The sequence below is a fragment of the Leptidea sinapis genome, chromosome Z (assembly GCF_905404315.1).
Source record: "Leptidea sinapis chromosome Z, ilLepSina1.1, whole genome shotgun sequence".
Taxonomy (NCBI): Eukaryota; Metazoa; Arthropoda; class Insecta; order Lepidoptera; family Pieridae; genus Leptidea; species Leptidea sinapis.
Window position 1 is genome coordinate 33,969,201 of NC_066312.1, and position 18,171 is coordinate 33,987,371.

Sequence of the window (18,171 nt, forward strand, 5' to 3'; positions counted from 1 at the left end):
AGTAATAAAATATTGCCTATATTATAGCCTGTACATCATTTTGTTCTATTGTCAATAGTTTTTGCAGCGCACGCAAAAATAGGTTTTCGATTTTACACCTTGTGTAACAAAATAGCAATTTTATTACGGATCCCTAATTTTGAAAAAAAAACATAGCCTTTAGCCTTCCTCGATAAATGGACAACCCAACACTGAACGAATCATTCAAATCGGACCAGTAGTACCAGAGATTAGCTCGTTCAAACAAACAAACAAACAAACAAACAAACAAACAAACAAACAAACACTGCAGCTTTATATATTAGTATAGATAGAAAATAAATTTAGTTATTTTATTAATAACAAAAATTAAACTTATTTTAAAATATCACTAAAGATAAGAATACCACCAGAAAGGAATAAGTAAGATAAAGTTCTACCTTTATCCTTTCTAACAGTTGTACTAATGCAGTTCATGGCCTTCGACCTGCCTGTAGAGCTTGACGTGTAGATGGAGCTGATTAAAAGGGAAACTGCCTGCCTTTTTCACATTGAAGTTCATCCTCTGTGATCTCGGCAATATTAATACCACCCCTGATACATAACTTATGTAACATTAATTTTTAACCGACTTCAAAAAAGGAGGAGGTTCTCAATTCGTCGGTATGTTTTTTTATTGTTTGTTACCTCCAAACTTTCGACTGGGTGAACCGAATTTGATAATTCTTTTTTTATCTGAAAGCTGGTGCTTCCCGTGTGGTCCTATTGTAATTTGGTCCAGATCTGACAATGGCATCCATGAGAAAACCATAAATATACATACGTATAGCAAAGTGGATGATAAATTTACGAATAACTCAATATCGCGCCAACCGATTTCGATGATTCTTTTTTTATTGGAAAGGATATAACTGGTGAGAGTTAGGTTAGGTTCTGATTACGGAATCCATGACAAAGTAACGGAACTCTTTAATTCTTAAGAGCAAATTAACGATACTCGGCCGAATCTTTTTTATGGTATCCGGTTATATAAGTCATGTACCATAACATAGTTATGGCCAAGTAATTGTCGTAGTCGAATATGATGATCAATGGGACTCCTTGACGACTTTCAGTAAGGGTGCAATCTGTGGCAGAATTTCTGACTGTCTGTAATCAAATTACGAAGCGCTTACATTCATTGCTGCATTCAAAAATTTAGTATATTTACACATATTTAGCCAAATTGTTAGTTAGTGTACTTCAAATTCACAAAAAATCATAAAATAAAAAAATGACACCGACTCCAAACATTACATTAATCGTAACTAGAATTAAATTAATTAATTAGATTGTAAAAAATACGCAATTATTTTATACTTTTTTAATGCATATTATATATATTGTTTTGAAGTGGGTTGTTTTTTTGTTAAAAATTTTATAATTGCTGTAAGTATCACTTCCACTTATATTCTGTAATTTCCTACAAACTCTTAAGTAGGGAATTTCACTAATATTAAATTGATTGCTTCTTGATGTTCTTCACGTAACGCAGCCTCGATTAATAGCATTCTTAAAACCATTTCAAGCAAATTTGCAACCACACAAATTCAATTTTCATTTTCATTTCAAGCAAATACACACAAACGAAAATCATTCTTGAAAAACATCTTTGGTTTCATCAAATTGACGTTAAAATTCCGAACAAACAGCTGTCATTTTCATATTCGTTCGGAATGTAAATGAATTAGAGTAGGTTTATAATTTCGAAATGTCAAGCAATGACGTTCGGGACGAAACTTCGAAACGAATTTTCGTCCCGAACGGAACCGTAGTAGGAAACATCCGAAATTTCAATCGAAACTTCGTTTTTAGTTGAATTAGAGTAGACCTCCAGATTCCGATCTGTATTCGTGAAAACACGGTTCGATGTAGTCGTAGAACTATTTCTACGGTTGGTAAAACTTCCATAGAATTGGAGTAGAGGAGGAATGGAAATTAACACGATTAATGAGGAAAATTATAATAATAACATAAACAGAAAAAACATTATATTTTAACACTTATCTTACTAAAATACTAACACAAAAATGTAAAAATTGAATGGAAAATAATAAAATTTTATTATGATTATTTTTATATTGCATATTATTTTATTTATTTCTTGGTACAAATTTAACCCAGCTTCCACCCTTGGCAGCGATAATAAGATCTAGAGGCGCTAGCTCCGCGGGATCTTGTGTTTTTTCACACTTCTGTATTTCGAAATTCGCAACCAAGTGGAAAAGTAAAACTTTCAGTTCCATCATAGCGAAGCGTATACCTGTAAGCAAAGAGTATTTTGTCAAAATATCTTTATCAACAGATTCAGTCTCTGAGTTAAAGAGCAGACATTTTTCCTCATAGGTTGTTAACGGTTACTAGCAATAAATGTTATTGTTACGAGTAGTAAGTGGTACCACATCTAATTCTGCCATAAATTTGTGATACCCTTGTATTTCATTATATATTTAGAAGTGTGTGGTTGCCGGGTTAAAAGTTAGTAATAAGTTCATTCTTTAAGTCTCATAATAACGTTGTAGTGAATTTAATCTGTGTCACGACACAGGTCCTTCAAACTATCTATTACTAATCTGTGGCAAATACAAACTATGATGAAACTAAAACAATTAATACTAATAAATTGACACTGTTTTTTTAAATTACTCTTATCTCTTCATTTAACAAATGAAGTAGTTACCTACATGTTAGAAAAGTAATAATAATATATGCAATTTTTGTCAAAATTGTAACTACTTCATTTAATAATTATTTCATCTTATAAGATATTCGATTTCAGCCAAGCTACGAACAAATCATTAATCGAAAATTTGATTGATCCCTACACGCTTCTTGTGCTAAGCCTGGGTTTGCTATTCTATCCTTAATTACTGGTACCCCTAAATTTGTGGATATCTAGCCTATAACTAAGAAATTAAGTTTTCTAATATCCTCAAGCCCTACTTATTGCTTTAATAGGCACATAATCATCAAACAGTTCAGAATGTATGATTCGTAATACCACATTTCCTTACATTATTTGTGATTTGCAAAAAAGTTATAATAGCATACCTATACAGTTTCTGGGACCAGCACCAAAGGGTAAAAAGGTAAATGGTTTGATTTTGTGTTTGTTTTCCTCCAAGAACCTGTCGGGGTTGAAAGCTTTAGGGTCTGGGAAGTATTTTGGATCCATGTGTATGGAGTTGACTGTACAGAGCAGAAGATCACCAGGTTTCATCTGAAAGTATTAAATAAAAGGTACGCCTAACTAAAATAGATCGCAAAATTTCATTGGTTTATTTATTTATTTTATCACCTTTATTTATTTAACAGTCAGTTCAGTAAGGGCGCTGTAAAGTGAAAGCGCTAGTGAAATTACTGGGCAAATATGACTTAACATCTTATGCCTCTAGGTGACGAGCGCAATTGTAGTGCCGCTCAGAATTTTTGGGTTTTTCAAGAATCCTGAGTGGCACTGAATTGTAATGGGTAGAGCTTATCAATTACCATCAGCTGAACGTCCTCCTCGTCTCGTCCCTTATTGTGATAAATAAAAGTCACACTCAGTAAAGATGAATAGATAAACCTAACATTAATTCTTCTGACATAAATTCAAACATAAATATATATGTCGTAGTCATGAATTAGTACGAAAATGTTTCGGTACTCGTATTGGCTCGGGTGTTATCGGCGTTTGGTGAGAGTGCGGTCGAGATCGGGCGCCGGGCGAGCGCCGAGCAGTCAGTCAGGGAAGAACTATTGAGCGTGATGGTTGTGTCGCCCGCTCATGCCGGGCAAACCACGTTCTTATTACATAAGAACCTTATGATCATGAGGGTTTGTGAAGTGCACTTACTATTATAACGTTCGTTGCCAATAATGATACCATGTGTTTGTAAGACTGTGTTTTACTTGCTATTGTATTCTACGCCCACAACAATGGACAAACACGAAGATCCTTAGGTACCATGAGCCCGGCTCTGCCCTGTCATATTTATTAGGGTTTTTCTTGTGAGATTCCCTACAGAGTGACATAAGATGTATCGAAAACAAAAATTATACAGCAAATGCTCAGAATTATAAAATCTTACCGTATATGGTTTTCCACCTTCTCTGGGTGGTGGTAATTCATAAGTTTTTGTGCACATTCTATCTAGTGCCAACGCCACCGACCATTTTCTGAGTGCCTCTGCAATAATTTGATATTTTACACAAGTATGGATTAAATTAAAAAAAAATCTGTTTGAGTACTTGCATGATTTTCTCTTGCAGCTAATCAAACAGTTTACATCTTCTTGATCACCAATTAATCATCTATAATTTTAATAATCTAATAATAATCATAATATATAATAATCCATTTATTTTTGAAATGTTAATGTTATAGTAATATTGATATTGTATGTCTTTATACGTCTTTTTGTACAAGTGTTCCAAAACCAACACCAAATACGCAATAATAGAAAGCAAACAATTTTATTTTTTCTGGTAATATATTAAAAATCTTCATATTTTTTTTTAGTAAACTGTGATTTTCAAATGTTTGTTAATCAAATTTTAATATTTTTTATTAAAAATAGATTATTTAAAAATATATTATTTAACATCGCTTGTTGAACGTCAATAACTACGATCCATTCAAAATATTATTTTTGAATAAATAGATAGTATGCCTCAGACCTGAGAAGAACAGGCGCAAGAAACTGAGCGGGACAATATAATATTTAATATCGTATGTTAAAATATATATATTTTACTAGTCTAAAGGCGCTTGCTCTATTCCCAATCTATCTAATATATTAAGAAATTTATTAATGTTAAAGTAACCATTACCACACAAACGTTTTTACTATTGAAAATTTAGTAAAAAAAAATTGTTTTGTATATTTTCTGACATCATGTTGTAAAAAACATAGCCTAACAAAAGACTTCCTAACTCAACGTAACCTAGCAGTAGGTTTCATATTAGTTTCATAGTAGTAGCACAGTCTATACATATATCAACAGTCGTCTGATGAAGCCGTCCCGAACAGGGCAATCGTGTTGCATACGCTGCGGACGCCCGCTGAATTAGTTAGCAACTCGGGACAAGACTTTAAGGGCTATCGCATGTTTGTTTTTGTAAGCAATTGAAATGGTTCATACTACCTATGATATGTTTCGTTAATATATTTTTGAAATATATTTAAAATAAATAAGTAATTCTTTTCTAACATTTTTGGAAAAAGTTTTTTTTATGGAATAGGAGGACAAACGAGCGTACGACTCACCTGTTGTTAAGTGATCACCGCCGCCCACAATCTCTTGCAACACCAGAGGAATCACAGGAGTGTTGCCGGTCTTTAGGGAAGGTGTACGCGCTTTGTTTGAAGGTATCTCTGTCTTATCGTCCCGGAAACACCCCACAAAGAAGTTCATTCCACAGCTTTGTAGTACGTAGCTCCTTGAAAACCGTTCCGTGGAAGACCGCCACACATCCAGATAGTGGGGATCCTAACTTGTGGCTTACTAAGTTTTATTGGAATATTATGTTTTTTTTTATATTTTTAATAAAATTAAGCTGGAGTACTATTTTTGATTATCCATATCCGAAATAAAAAATCCATAACATCCCTTGAATTGAGAACTTGTGATGTTTTTGTAAGTATTTGTTTCTTCTAATAAAACAAATTAACTAAGTAAATAGTTATATTATTTATTTTTCTAGTATATTCTACCTACACCCATTCTACCACCAGATAGAAATAAGTAACAAAGTAAAAAATGAAAGAAATGTAACAACCCTAACAGAATAACATGTCTGGACGGAGCTGAGGCGGGATTTCTGAAAACATCAAAGGCGTTGGCCCATTGTTAGTATTTATATATATATGTATATGTGGTAGGTTTCATATTGATTTTAATAATTATATTCCTTTTTTATAAAAATAACATAACGAAAATAATAAATTAAAATTTAATCGATAAGGTAGTGATATTCTTATTTTTTTTTATAAAAACAACATAGCTTACCATTGAGCACACACTCCAAATAGTTCAACTCGTTAATTTTTTCGAACACTAATTTGCCATTCTTTTCCTCGTAGTTTCTGATCTCCTGGTATAACTTATCTTGAACTTCATAGTTTAAGGCTAACTCATGTAGACACAATACTAAGGTCGATGCGGAACTTTCAAATCCAGCGATGAAGAAAATAAATACTTGACCTGCTAGTTCATCTGGGGTCCACTCTGTAACATTAATTCATCATAAAATTAAGTTTTCAGTTGGAAAGGACTACAAAATGACACACACACAGAAACAAGTCATTAGACAAAAGTTGAACGCTACGTAATCGAGTGTGCCTTGCATTACACAACGCTTTAGATGTTCAAGTGGCCATAGATAATTGTCCCAATTTGGAGACAATACTCTGTTTATCATCAGGTAGAGGTAATGTATTGGTACATTGACATTAATTAAGAAATTAACCTAACAAATAATTACAGCGCTGATATATCTATCGGTTTTTTTATTAGCCTCTCATTAATATTTTAACAGTTTAGCTGTAGGTTCCAGTGATTGACAGATATCTACTAGCTACTCGCAGGAACTGATGACTTCCTCTATAACTTCTGCCGACCCACTCCTCTCTCGCCTCGTCACGGTCAATACTCTCCAAACCGCTGTGTTGAGTTCGTGATATATTCGGTACTTAGGTGTTCTATATCAAGTTTATTTTCATATACGGAACGTCGCATTTATTTATTTTATTTTGGCATCAAACAGTCACAAAATTACAATTTTAATGTTATATAATTACTAAAGAGATGACTTATAGTACCGAAAATTACAATGTTAAATTAAATACCTAGAGCTAAACATAAACATAAACATTTACAACAAAAGTGTACAACACAATAACTTTACATATTTTATTCTCCATTCGTAACAAGATTACATAAGTTTGAGAATTAATTTCTTTCTAATTTCTTTAAAAAGTAACCCAAAACATCCATATCAGAAAAATCTTTATTATAGGAATTAAGTGCTCGTGGTATATAGCTATTCAAAGCATATTTTCTTGTATAGCGTGATGGAACAAAAATATTTAATTTATGACAGGAGCGGATGGGAAGTTTGGCGCGTAATGTAAATGATATTTTTGAAAGTGGTTTTAAAATGTGATGTAAAATGAAAGTGTTTTGTAATTTAGTACAATTACACGGTTCGGCGTGGCTTTCTATCTCTTAGTCTACTCTATACATCTACGGCAGTCACTATTCAAATTTATTTAGTTTTTTATTATAATTTTTTATGTTTTGAATAAGCGCTACAAGTGTCTGTTTCGTTTATTCTTTTACTATCGACATTGAAAACAAACCGTGTAAATTTTCCTTTACTTTTTTCATTAATTTTTAACTTATACTTCCTACGATTTATACTATAATGCTTCGCTTCTTTCAGGCGTCCCTAGATGTCATTCCTTTTCTTTTAAGTTTATTGCTGATGATGATTTTTTTAAATGATTTTACTGTGGTGTTAGTTGATTCGTTTTATTTATAATTTTAAAATACATTGTTTTATATAACTCTAGTCGATTACGCGGTGAACCCTATCAAACATCCAAGTTGGCAATTTTTTATATTATAAATAAATATGCAAAAGTGCAAGTTTTATATAGTTAGATGTATGTTATGCTAACCCTACTAACCTTATATACTAATATTTACTTACTAGTGGTAGATCGATTATTTTGAACAAAGGGAGCCAAACCGGTTTCGTCATCTTCCCCCTTCTCCGTTTTCAGTGAACCTTAGAACATAGTTATCATAGTTATATTTAAACATTTCAATCTAAAAAATATAAGAAATAAAACTCATCTTATATATAGATATCTCAATGCAGTAAAAATATTTAATTATGTGATATTTTGCGGAAATCCATCTAAATTTTATGATTTATGTATGTTTTTAAGTGATAACCCTCACTTTTGGGATTAATTACACAATTCAAGATCCTGTCGATGAATTCTCATCCTGAGAGTTAAAGAAGACATATCAAGATTTATGAACGATTCGTCACTCGAATGGTTGGCTCAATGGAAGATGCGCGATTCGACCCGCGGTAGGGCGTTTGAGTCCCACATCAATACATTTTGGTTACAGATTTAGTTTAATCGTATTAACAACATCTGGGCTGCCCCAAGAACTTAAATCCATATGCACTTACAAGTAAGGGTTTAACGGTTTCATGAAACAGAATGTAAAGTGTAAGCTTTATCGTGTAGAGCGACATTTATTCTCAAATCGGCTTTAAGGCTATTCTGCATGTAGAATTATAAATATTAGCAGAATTAATACTTACCACAGTATATAATATAACACTTGCCATATCAAAATATAACGTTGGGTGATATATATGAAAAAAGTCTACGTTGCCATTTTTAAATTGATGTCGTTAAGGGGGTTGTTTACTGTACTTTACTCGTACACTGGAGTACTTATTTAAAATGATAATATCGAATTAATTGTAGAAAACGGTTTAATGTAAGTACTCGTTAATTACAATAGAAGTTTCTTATAAAGAATGATGCAAGTAACCACCATTACGTGTCTATAAAATCAATGTGACAGATCCAACCACAACATTGTGGGTAATGTTAGAAAAATATTGACGCGTTTTGAATTACCGCCGTGCACGTTTTTAGACGCCTGAACATTTAATAATGTTACCTTTTAGAGAATCTTGATAATTTACGGGGGATAGTTCTACTAGAAAAAATTCATTGTTATGCAATTTCATTTATATCATATTGTTTCTCCGGCTCTTACATATATCATTTGGAATACGTGGTAAATAATGACACATCTGACTTTCAATAGAGATCTGTTTTTTATGAGAAAAACTGATATGAAGATTCGCAAGCAAGATTCGCTCACCATTAAAGATATTCAAAATATATTTATTCTAATTTATACCAATTCTAGTTGTTATGTACTTGTATATAAGTACTAAATGTTTTGTAAACATAAGGAAAGGCTATCTAAGAGGTTATTGGCCAATATTTGCGTACTGACTGAGCGGAAGCCTCGCGAGACGTCCTCGAACGTTTGCCGCAGCAGGACCGAACTACGGTCAGGCTGAGGAAGTATCGAGCTCTCAACTTAATATGAAGTCGCACAGAGACTGCACGTGCATAACGCGACTTATATTATATGCATGTATCTTATGCATAAGACCGTCATGGGACGTACATTCGGAAAGCTATAGCCACCACTGACTTTATATGAATTCTTCGACTTATACAAAAAAGAAAATTAAACCAATTTAATGGCTGTCCAGAGCAAGAGGAGTTGTGGAGAACGTCTTTGACATTTTAAGTTTTGTGTTCAAAATATTGAGGAAACTCTAACTATTAGAACTAGAAAAAGATTCAGTCGTTCGTTGAGCAAGCGAGGCAAAACACAACGCGTGGCAAACTTACCGAGGCGCTTTTGAGCATGGAGAAATCGTGCGTTTGTCTCGCGCGGCTGCTCGCTCAGTCAGTACGCGGCTAATGGCATACATATTCATGCTTCTTAATCGCAGTTAAGCTTTTGTATACGACTATTACGATAACAAGTTGAAAGGTGAACTAAATCTTATCATATCTTGGACTATGATATCTCACACAAACGCTTTATTTCAGAGCTGTTGTACAAGTTTACAAATTTCAAAAAGATCCTTTAATTCTTCTTTCTATAATCCACATTGTTTAAATATTCCATAAGTCTATATTTATTTCTCTTCGTATTTTTCAATTAATTAACATTTTGTCTTGCTTTTTCAACTTGATAGTTCATCGCATCGTGTAGATTTTAATTATAATAATTTGTATAACGATGAAGCTGTAAATGCTTAAAAATAGAGAACAAAATTTTTGGCACACCTTTTATGATGTGGTGGTGAATATCGTAATTTTCTTACATAAACAAGTAAATCTAATATTAATCTGATTTATATTTTAATCATATATAATGTGTTATAAATTAGAAGTAGATTTATGCATCTAGATATATTGCAAACTGTTAGACTCTATTTTCAGCAACGCACGCACACTAAAATAAAGTGACTGACGAGTGTAAACGTAGCTTGTCACGCGCACTAAATTAATAAACCTGGCCAGATGTCATGCGTTGCCTAACAGTAAGCGGCTCTATCTAAGACGTATAAATTATCTAAGCTAAATAAAAGGACCAGAAAATATGAATTTAATTTGTTAGAGGAGAGCGTGAGGAAGCTTAAAGCAAGGAGATTATTTTAATACCTTTTGATGTTTCCATTAGTAGTTGTATCATATCAGGTCTCTCAATGTTATTTTTTTCTCTATACTCCATGGTACTAATTACAATATTGGATAAAAATCGTGAAGTTTTTTTTGGAAATACAGAAAGATTGAAAGTCTGTAAAGTAATTTTTAACATCATAAACGGATCGTATAAATAAACAAAATACACTGGCCTTCAAAAGTAAGTATTACACTTTTAAAATTGGGATAACGTTTTAAGTTCACAAGATATACTTTCGAAATAAAAAGGACTCCAAAGAGAATTTAATTTTGTACATAAAAACTTCATAGTCGGTAACCTTCTTTTAAGAATTGGCTGAAAAAAAACTGCAAAAACAAAACCATTCCTTTTTAAAAGTGGACGTTTCCGAATTACTTTTTTACCATTCACATTTTTCTTTCTGTTCGGTCTTGTTTTAAAAATTTATGCTAAAAAGCACATAACATTTATTTATCATGCCTCTTTCAGTTGAAGAATGTGCTAGGATCATGGCTTTTCTGGAACTAGGCATCAGTATGCGTCGCACTGCAAGAATGGTGAGTGTGACGGTACGAACGGTCCAGAAGGTAAAGCGAAGGTATGAAGAGACTGGACACCATCTGAGGAGACCTTGTAATGGCAGACCCAGGTGTACCAGTGCCCGAGAAGATCGTTATATTATTTTCACTGTGTTAAGAAATCGCCACCAAAATGCAGTTGAAGTCCAGCAACAGCTACTTCAGACCCGGAGGGACTACATTAGTGACAGTACAGTGAGAAGAAGACTTGCTGAAGCAAATTTGAAACCCCGAAGACCAGCGAGGGGCCCAAAACTCGAGAGACAGCATCGAGTAGCGAGACTGCGATACGCCCGTGAACACATGCAGTGGGATGAAGAAGAATGGTCAAGAATTTTGTTTGCAGATGAGTCTCGATTCTCCCTTTACACTTCTGATGGAAGGCGAAGTGTTTACAGGCGACCTGGTGAGCGATACCTTCAAGCCTGCATCTCAGAAAGAGTCCAATACGGTGGAGGCAGTGTACATGTATGGGCTGGCATATCTTCAGAAGGTCGCACAGAGCTAGCCATAGAAAATGGCACCCTCACTAGGCAAAGATATGCTCAAGAGATTCTCAATGAGTATGCAGGGCCGTATTTAGCAAATATGGGTGATGGATCGATGCTGATGCATGATAATGCCCGGCCACACACGGCTCATATCGTACAAGAGTATATTCAGGAGGTATCATCGTGATGGCTTGGCCATTAAGAAGTCCTGATCTCAACCCGATTGAACACGCCTGGGATGAGCTTGGGAGGCTAGTCAGAAATCGCAGACCACCACCTACTACCCTCAGGGCACTAAAGCAGGCCCTGGTAGAAGAATGGGAGAATATTCCCCAACATCGGCTCCGAAACCTAGTGTTCAGTATGCCAAACCGGCTCAAAGCTGTAATCAGAGCTCGAGGAGGCAATACCAGTTATTAAAAATTAAATAACATGTAATACATTTTAGTTGAATTTTTTACACTAAACTAAAAATGTCTATTTTCATAGTTTTATCTTTTTTAAGTTAAAAATGTTACTAATGTATAATGTTAGTTCCTAAGAATTAAAGCCTATAAAATTTGCAACAAAACGTTTTTAATCTTAAATCTCTACCTTCTATAGTTAAGAAAAAAATTTAATTTGAAAAGTGTGATACTTACTTTTGCAGGCCAATGTATTTCAATTTCAAAAAATGATGTTGTTCTAACAATAACAATATTCAATTATAAAAAATAATCATTGCACATGTTACCTTGCCTGACAAATATTTGAAATCATTTTACAAAAAAAAAATCAATCAGAAATTTCTCAGCAAAGTAGGATTTGCCAATTTGAAAAATGGCAATCATCATTAAGAAAGCCATTTATAAGTTATTTGGTAGCGTATACAAGTGTATGTTCCTGGTGTTAGAATTCTAAATCATAATCAAACATTATTGAGATGCAACAGTTAAAATATTTATTTCTATTGATTTTATGTAAAGTTGCAAAAGTTTAAAATTAATATTTAGCATAGCCCTAAGGGAATTGTGACTTACCTTCAATATTGATGGGCAAATAACAGCAATAACGAATAGTATTCTCCTAAGAAACGGAATTTTGAAAAACTCTTGTCCAGCTTTATAAAAATCATTGTTTATATCTTTAAGAGAATTGACTTGAAGGCCAAAAGCTGTTGAAGCGATGACGTCATTCGTATATATTCGGATAACTTGGTCAATATCGATCTCTTCATCGGAATGATCTGTGAAATAATAATCAGGACCCAGTTTTGGAAAAAAATCAGCCATGTGTCTGTCTGTCTGTCAAGATCTTTATCTCGGGAACGCGTGTGCATCGAGTTGAATTTAAAATAATATACTCAAGTCTATAGTATTAAAAATCAAACTTCTAAGTTAACGTAAAAATAAATATATGACCGTTTACGTCGCACAAAAAACGTATATTTCAACACTATCAAGGGAATCAAAATTTAAAGCGTATTTTCCGTTGACATAGAACATAGAAGTATAGAACACACAAGTATAGGGGAAAGCCTGAAATACAATACATTTCTTATTAAATCATAAAAAACAGTGTCTTTAAGTAAGGAAAGGCGGTCGAACGTTTGGCTCCTTAGTATTTTGAATACTAAATCACTATATAACACACATACTGACAAATCAAGATTGGTCATGCATTAAGGAGCTTCCAGGTTGTCTAAACGCTAGTATATTCAAAGTTAATGGATTGGACCATACCTTTGATATATTTTACAATGTTGTTACTAATTTCCGTCATGAAAGGCATCATAAGTTTCATCTTGGAACTGGTAAAAGCTGGACTGAGCGTCGATCTCATATCGCGCCATCTTTCACCTGTCATAATATTATTGCCTATTAGCTCATTTTTTTAAAAGAATTCATAAGATCATGTTATAACGTGTCCACTATAGTAAAAATAATATAAAGAATTTAATTGCTATATATTTATTTTGACATGCTTAGCAAAATAGTCACAATGTCTCATTCAACTCTGAAAGAGCGGCGATATCACAGCACGAATCTATCATAAATCACGTTTTTTGTTATCTAGCAACCCGTAATATTAACAGCATAATGATACATCGACTTTTGTAAGCACAAGTCTCAAGTGGCCGGCGCCGGGTTTGGCGCTAAACAGCTCAGCAGAAGGCTTCTGCGGGCGCGCGGGGCGTGTTGGCATGTCAGAGGTTAATATATGCGACTTTAAGAAGTTATACCAAATTATATACTTTTTTATATATACATTATAAATTAATTATGAAGCTGCAATATTGCTTTAAAGTCAATTATAAATTATGCCACGTCTTCTAATTAATGCTCAACTTTATATTATGGTATCATAAAGAATACAATTTATGTTATAATAACCTCTACCACACAAAGGTTTTGTTTCTTTTAAATTTCGTATCACATTTGTTTTGTACATTTTCTGGGATCATGTTGTTAAAAAAGCATATACATCCGCCGTAATAAAATACATCTTTCACCGAAGAATCTTCCCACACTGAACCCCGAACGGGTTAGTCGGTAATGTAAATATCTGCTCAAACCAATGGCTCAAACAAGAAAAATTGGTTATTATATATTAACGTGTTAGGAAAACTCATAACACTTAGAACAAATGATTTTACTTTCGATTTTATTTATATATACAAAGGTTTTGCCAAATAACTTGCAATTAAATCCACTGAGAAAAGAAATAGAAATTGAAAATAAAGATTCTACCATCTCAACCGTATAAAAACATTTACCTTTCATCATAAAAACACTGTTTCCAAACAAGGGTTCAACCTCGACCGGAAAGAACTCCTTATGATCAACAAAATGATCGAAATCCTTCACAGTAATTTGCTTTATGAGATCAGGATCACGAATGAGTAAATGTGGTTTTCCACCTTCCATATAGGCGACGTATCTAAAAAAAATATTAACTGTTAGAATGGCACAAGCGTTAAAGCATCTATGAGAAAAAATATATATAACTATGTTTTTACTAAGCAACTTTGATGCTAATTATCCTATGGTATTGTAAAAGAAAGAAATGATTGGATAATTCATTAAAAATATGTTTTTTTAGTAGAACCCCAAATTAATTACTGTTCATCAAAAGTTATTCCATGCAAATACTTTAATTAATAAAAATCAATTTAGTTTTCAAGAATTTAGCTCAAATAATTCACATTATTACTACACTAGTAACCATATCTTTTTGCTCTTGGTTAATTTGGAAAGATTATACATATAGTGTTTCGCTTTGGACCTTGATCTTCACTAGACGTGAAGTATTCGCTCACGGTATTTACTCTAAAGGTTGTAAATAACAAGAGTAGCTACTCCTACATCATTTCAAATATAGTTCGACCCTTTTCAAGCAGAGCAATTACTTGGAAAACACATACAATTTACTCAGATCTGGCTTTATCGCTCATTCGTTTTTTATTCTCACTGTTTTTATTGAATAACAATTCAAATTCATATATTTTTATTCAAAATACGACTAAAAATCACTTCTTGAACTTTAAATCTACCACCCATTTGAAAATGTGTACATCAGACCTGAAAAGAACGAGCTTGTTTTTTTAACCTCTCATACGCTCCAGTGTACAAACGTACACGGCAAGAATTTATTTGTATTTTTTTTAATAATGTATAAAATCATAATATAACGTGTCTAATATACTAAAAATAATACAAATAATTCAGTTGCAATATTTTTATTTTGATGCGTTTAGCAGTTATGCTAAATATCATAAGTATAACTCTGAAAGAGCGGCGATATCAGAGCACGAATCTATCATAAATGTCGTCTTTTGCTTACAATAACTTAGTTTGTCTATCTAGCAACCTGAAACATAAACCACATAATGATACGTCAACTATCGTAAACACAAGTGGATATAGCATCTCAAGTGGCCGGCGTCGGGTTGGGCGCCGAAACAGCTCAGCATTATTTCAGCTGTGAAATGACTGGCTATTGAGGGCGCGCGGGACGTGTTGGCATATCAGAGGTTATTAAATTTTTTTCATAATATCATATAGAACAACAAAATTTATTATTACATAGCCTAAGAGCGGTCGCTCCATTACCAATATGTGGTATCATTAGAAAGTAATCCATGTCATAGTAACCTTTTCCACACAAACGTTTCTTAAAAATTCTTTTGACTTTCGTAATACATATTTTCCTTTGGACATTTTCTTGTATTAAACCATGTGGGTTGTAAAAACATATACATCAATCCCCCCACTACAGATTTACTCACTAACTCGATTTAGCCGAGTAGTAGGAATAACAATTTTATGCTTTTCCAGGAGTTAATATTATGATAACCAGTCAATTGCTTATACTCGTAAGTCTCACTCATTTAATTGAATAAGTGTACTCAAAATACTCACTTCAATCATAAGAGTAATAAACACTTAAAATATTGTTTTCAGTGATAAGAAAGCAAAGAACCTTCAATGGCGTCACTTTGATTTTAGGTGTTTATTGATTCTTCGTTACTTTGTTGATCACTACTAACTATCCTTTGCTTTTTAAATTTCTTGGCAATGCTAGAGGCAATTCCGAAGTAATTTAGTACAGCGGTCAGTTACAATTTTTTTTCTTTTCATTCAAAGTTTTATATTCATGATTGTTTTGACCAGTATATTTAAAAAGTAAGCGTCACATTTTCACGTGTTTACAAAATATTTGCATAAAGCCTATATTCACATCTCATCACATTTTCACACGTTTTTAAAGTATTCGCATAATGCCTTAGTATATTTATTTGATGTAAGTACTGGAAACAATAATTCTTGAGGATTTTTTATGCTGAGCTTAAGCAAAGACAGCCGAATACAAAAGCAATATCTAAGTTCTCTCTATAGGTCTCAGCCTTAGAGTCCAAGCAAAACCCGTCGACAATGACCTGTATGACTCGATGAGTTACTATCAAAAACCCCTTGGAAATCCAATAAGATGGAAGTTTGGGGGTACCTTTTATGCCGTTCTTATACCGAAGGCATATTTTTTATGACAATAAGGGACGAGACGAACAGGACGTTCAGCTGATAATAATTGATACGCCCAGCCCATTACTGTGCAGTGCCACTCAGGATTCTTGAAAAACCCTTAAAAATTCTGAGCAGCACTACAATAACGCTCGTCTCTTTGAGACATAAGATGCTGAGTCTCATTTGCCCAGTAACTTCACAGCTACGGTACCCTTCAAACCGAAACAGCCAGCATCCTGTGCAAAGGAGCCTCCAACTTCGATACTATAGGTAGTAGGTAGGTAGGTAGGTACATAGTAAAACCGATGACTATTTGGCCATCCTCTATATATGCCAAGTTCTGGCCTTTCATGATGTTCTCTACTATTTTTAGAGCAAGCAGTTTATATCAATAAACCTGCAGTTAATTGGATCTGAACTGTCACCTTTCTCGGAATCAGATGGATAGGAGCTATTTTCGTGTGTATTTGACTACACTCTGTTCGCTGTGGGAGATTTGCTGTTCGATTCGTTTGCCTTTTTACGTATAAACTGCTATATAGCCTCCAATAATAATATTGTATTGTTTTCTTTAAACATAGTATATAAGTATGTCATTATTTATACAATGTAACTTAAAATTCTAAATCTACATCAGTACTAAAAGTGTAAGTATTACAAATATTAATATTATTATTGTAAATATCAAAAATATTACAGTGTAAGGTTAAACTTTAGATTTTTGTATCCATATCCATTCAGATCAAAATTATTTTATTAACAAAGTTTCTTTTCTCTTTCACGTTTTTGATGAATCTGTTCTTTAGTGTATTTTTAGTCTAAAGTCATCAAGATTACTTACTTCTCATTTGGAAACGCTCTGTATACTTCATCTAAGTCTTCAACCATGTGCTTCTGTTTAAAAGTGCTCTGTAAATTATTACCGAATATTGGATAGAATGGCTTGTACTTCAATCCATTTTCGGTGAAGAAATTCTTCATCCGATTATGATTGTATAAGGCATATGCAAAAAATGCCGTTACGAGAAACACGCACAGTTCGATGAACATCTTTTTGAAGACTAGTCTGAACGAAATGATTACATTGCTTTAGATGATTGTGGTGTGGTACAAGGCATAAGCGTTTAATTGTTTGCTTAATAGTTGTTATTAAATTAGATGATTTTCTCATATTCACATTCAAAAGGTTATCATTGGTTTCCTATCACTAGGATACAGCTATCCGTCCGTTTATCGGTATATATAGTAAATAATAGACAGATTTAATTTTGGATACTGTGTGAATGACTAAAAATGAGGTTTATTTGTTTAATTACCTACATGTAAAATTCCAAATTGGCCGAAATGTGTATTGAAAAGTACATTGTGTTAATTTAAATCAGTTTGTTATGTGTCAATTTAAATCAGTTTAAGGGCTCCACATCTTTTAAATACAAGAAACTCTTAATCATCTGAATTTTTGTCTGGCTGGCCATTTACACAGACCCACGTGTAGAAGAATCAAGCTTAAAATAAAGATATAAATGCGTTAGAAAATTCGAAATTCTAAATCAAACAAATCGAAATTGAATCGAATTGAATTGAAATTTTTGGTCAAAATATTTGGGGTTCTTTCCATTTACTTTGAATTATTAAATACAATAATAAATAGACATTTCAACAAAGTCTACTCTAAATCTAGCAATTTTGGAGTCCTTAAGGATGTTACTACCTATTCTACTACACCACCTCGTGGTTACTAGTATAATATGAGAAAAATATCCGACAAAAATTAAGCAAAGTTTTACCTTGACCTAGGATTTGTGTTTT

The 18,171-nt window shown here is 33.2% G+C and overlaps 1 protein-coding gene across 2 annotated transcripts; it reads right to left on the minus strand.

Annotated features, from left to right (window-relative positions):
• Positions 1 to 1,992: 1,992 nt before the first annotated feature.
• On the minus strand, positions 1,993 to 17,438 carry LOC126979149 (cytochrome P450 9e2-like). 2 transcript variants are annotated; one of them, XM_050828386.1, is made up of 10 exons: positions 17,204 to 17,438; positions 14,115 to 14,278; positions 13,081 to 13,197; positions 12,379 to 12,584; positions 10,290 to 10,425; positions 7,718 to 7,795; positions 6,013 to 6,231; positions 4,092 to 4,189; positions 3,070 to 3,238; positions 1,993 to 2,281 (listed from the first exon to the last, which is right to left on the minus strand). In XM_050828386.1, the coding sequence occupies exons 1-10, from the start codon at positions 17,410 to 17,412 to the stop codon at positions 2,112 to 2,114; spliced, it is 1,566 nt and encodes a 521-aa protein (XP_050684343.1). In that variant the 5' UTR covers positions 17,413 to 17,438; the 3' UTR covers positions 1,993 to 2,111. The 2 variants fall into 2 exon arrangements, with proteins under 2 accessions (XP_050684343.1, XP_050684344.1); XM_050828387.1 differs by lacking the exons at positions 10,290 to 10,425; positions 12,379 to 12,584 and having other exon boundaries at positions 17,204 to 17,436.
• Positions 17,439 to 18,171: the final 733 nt, after the last annotated feature.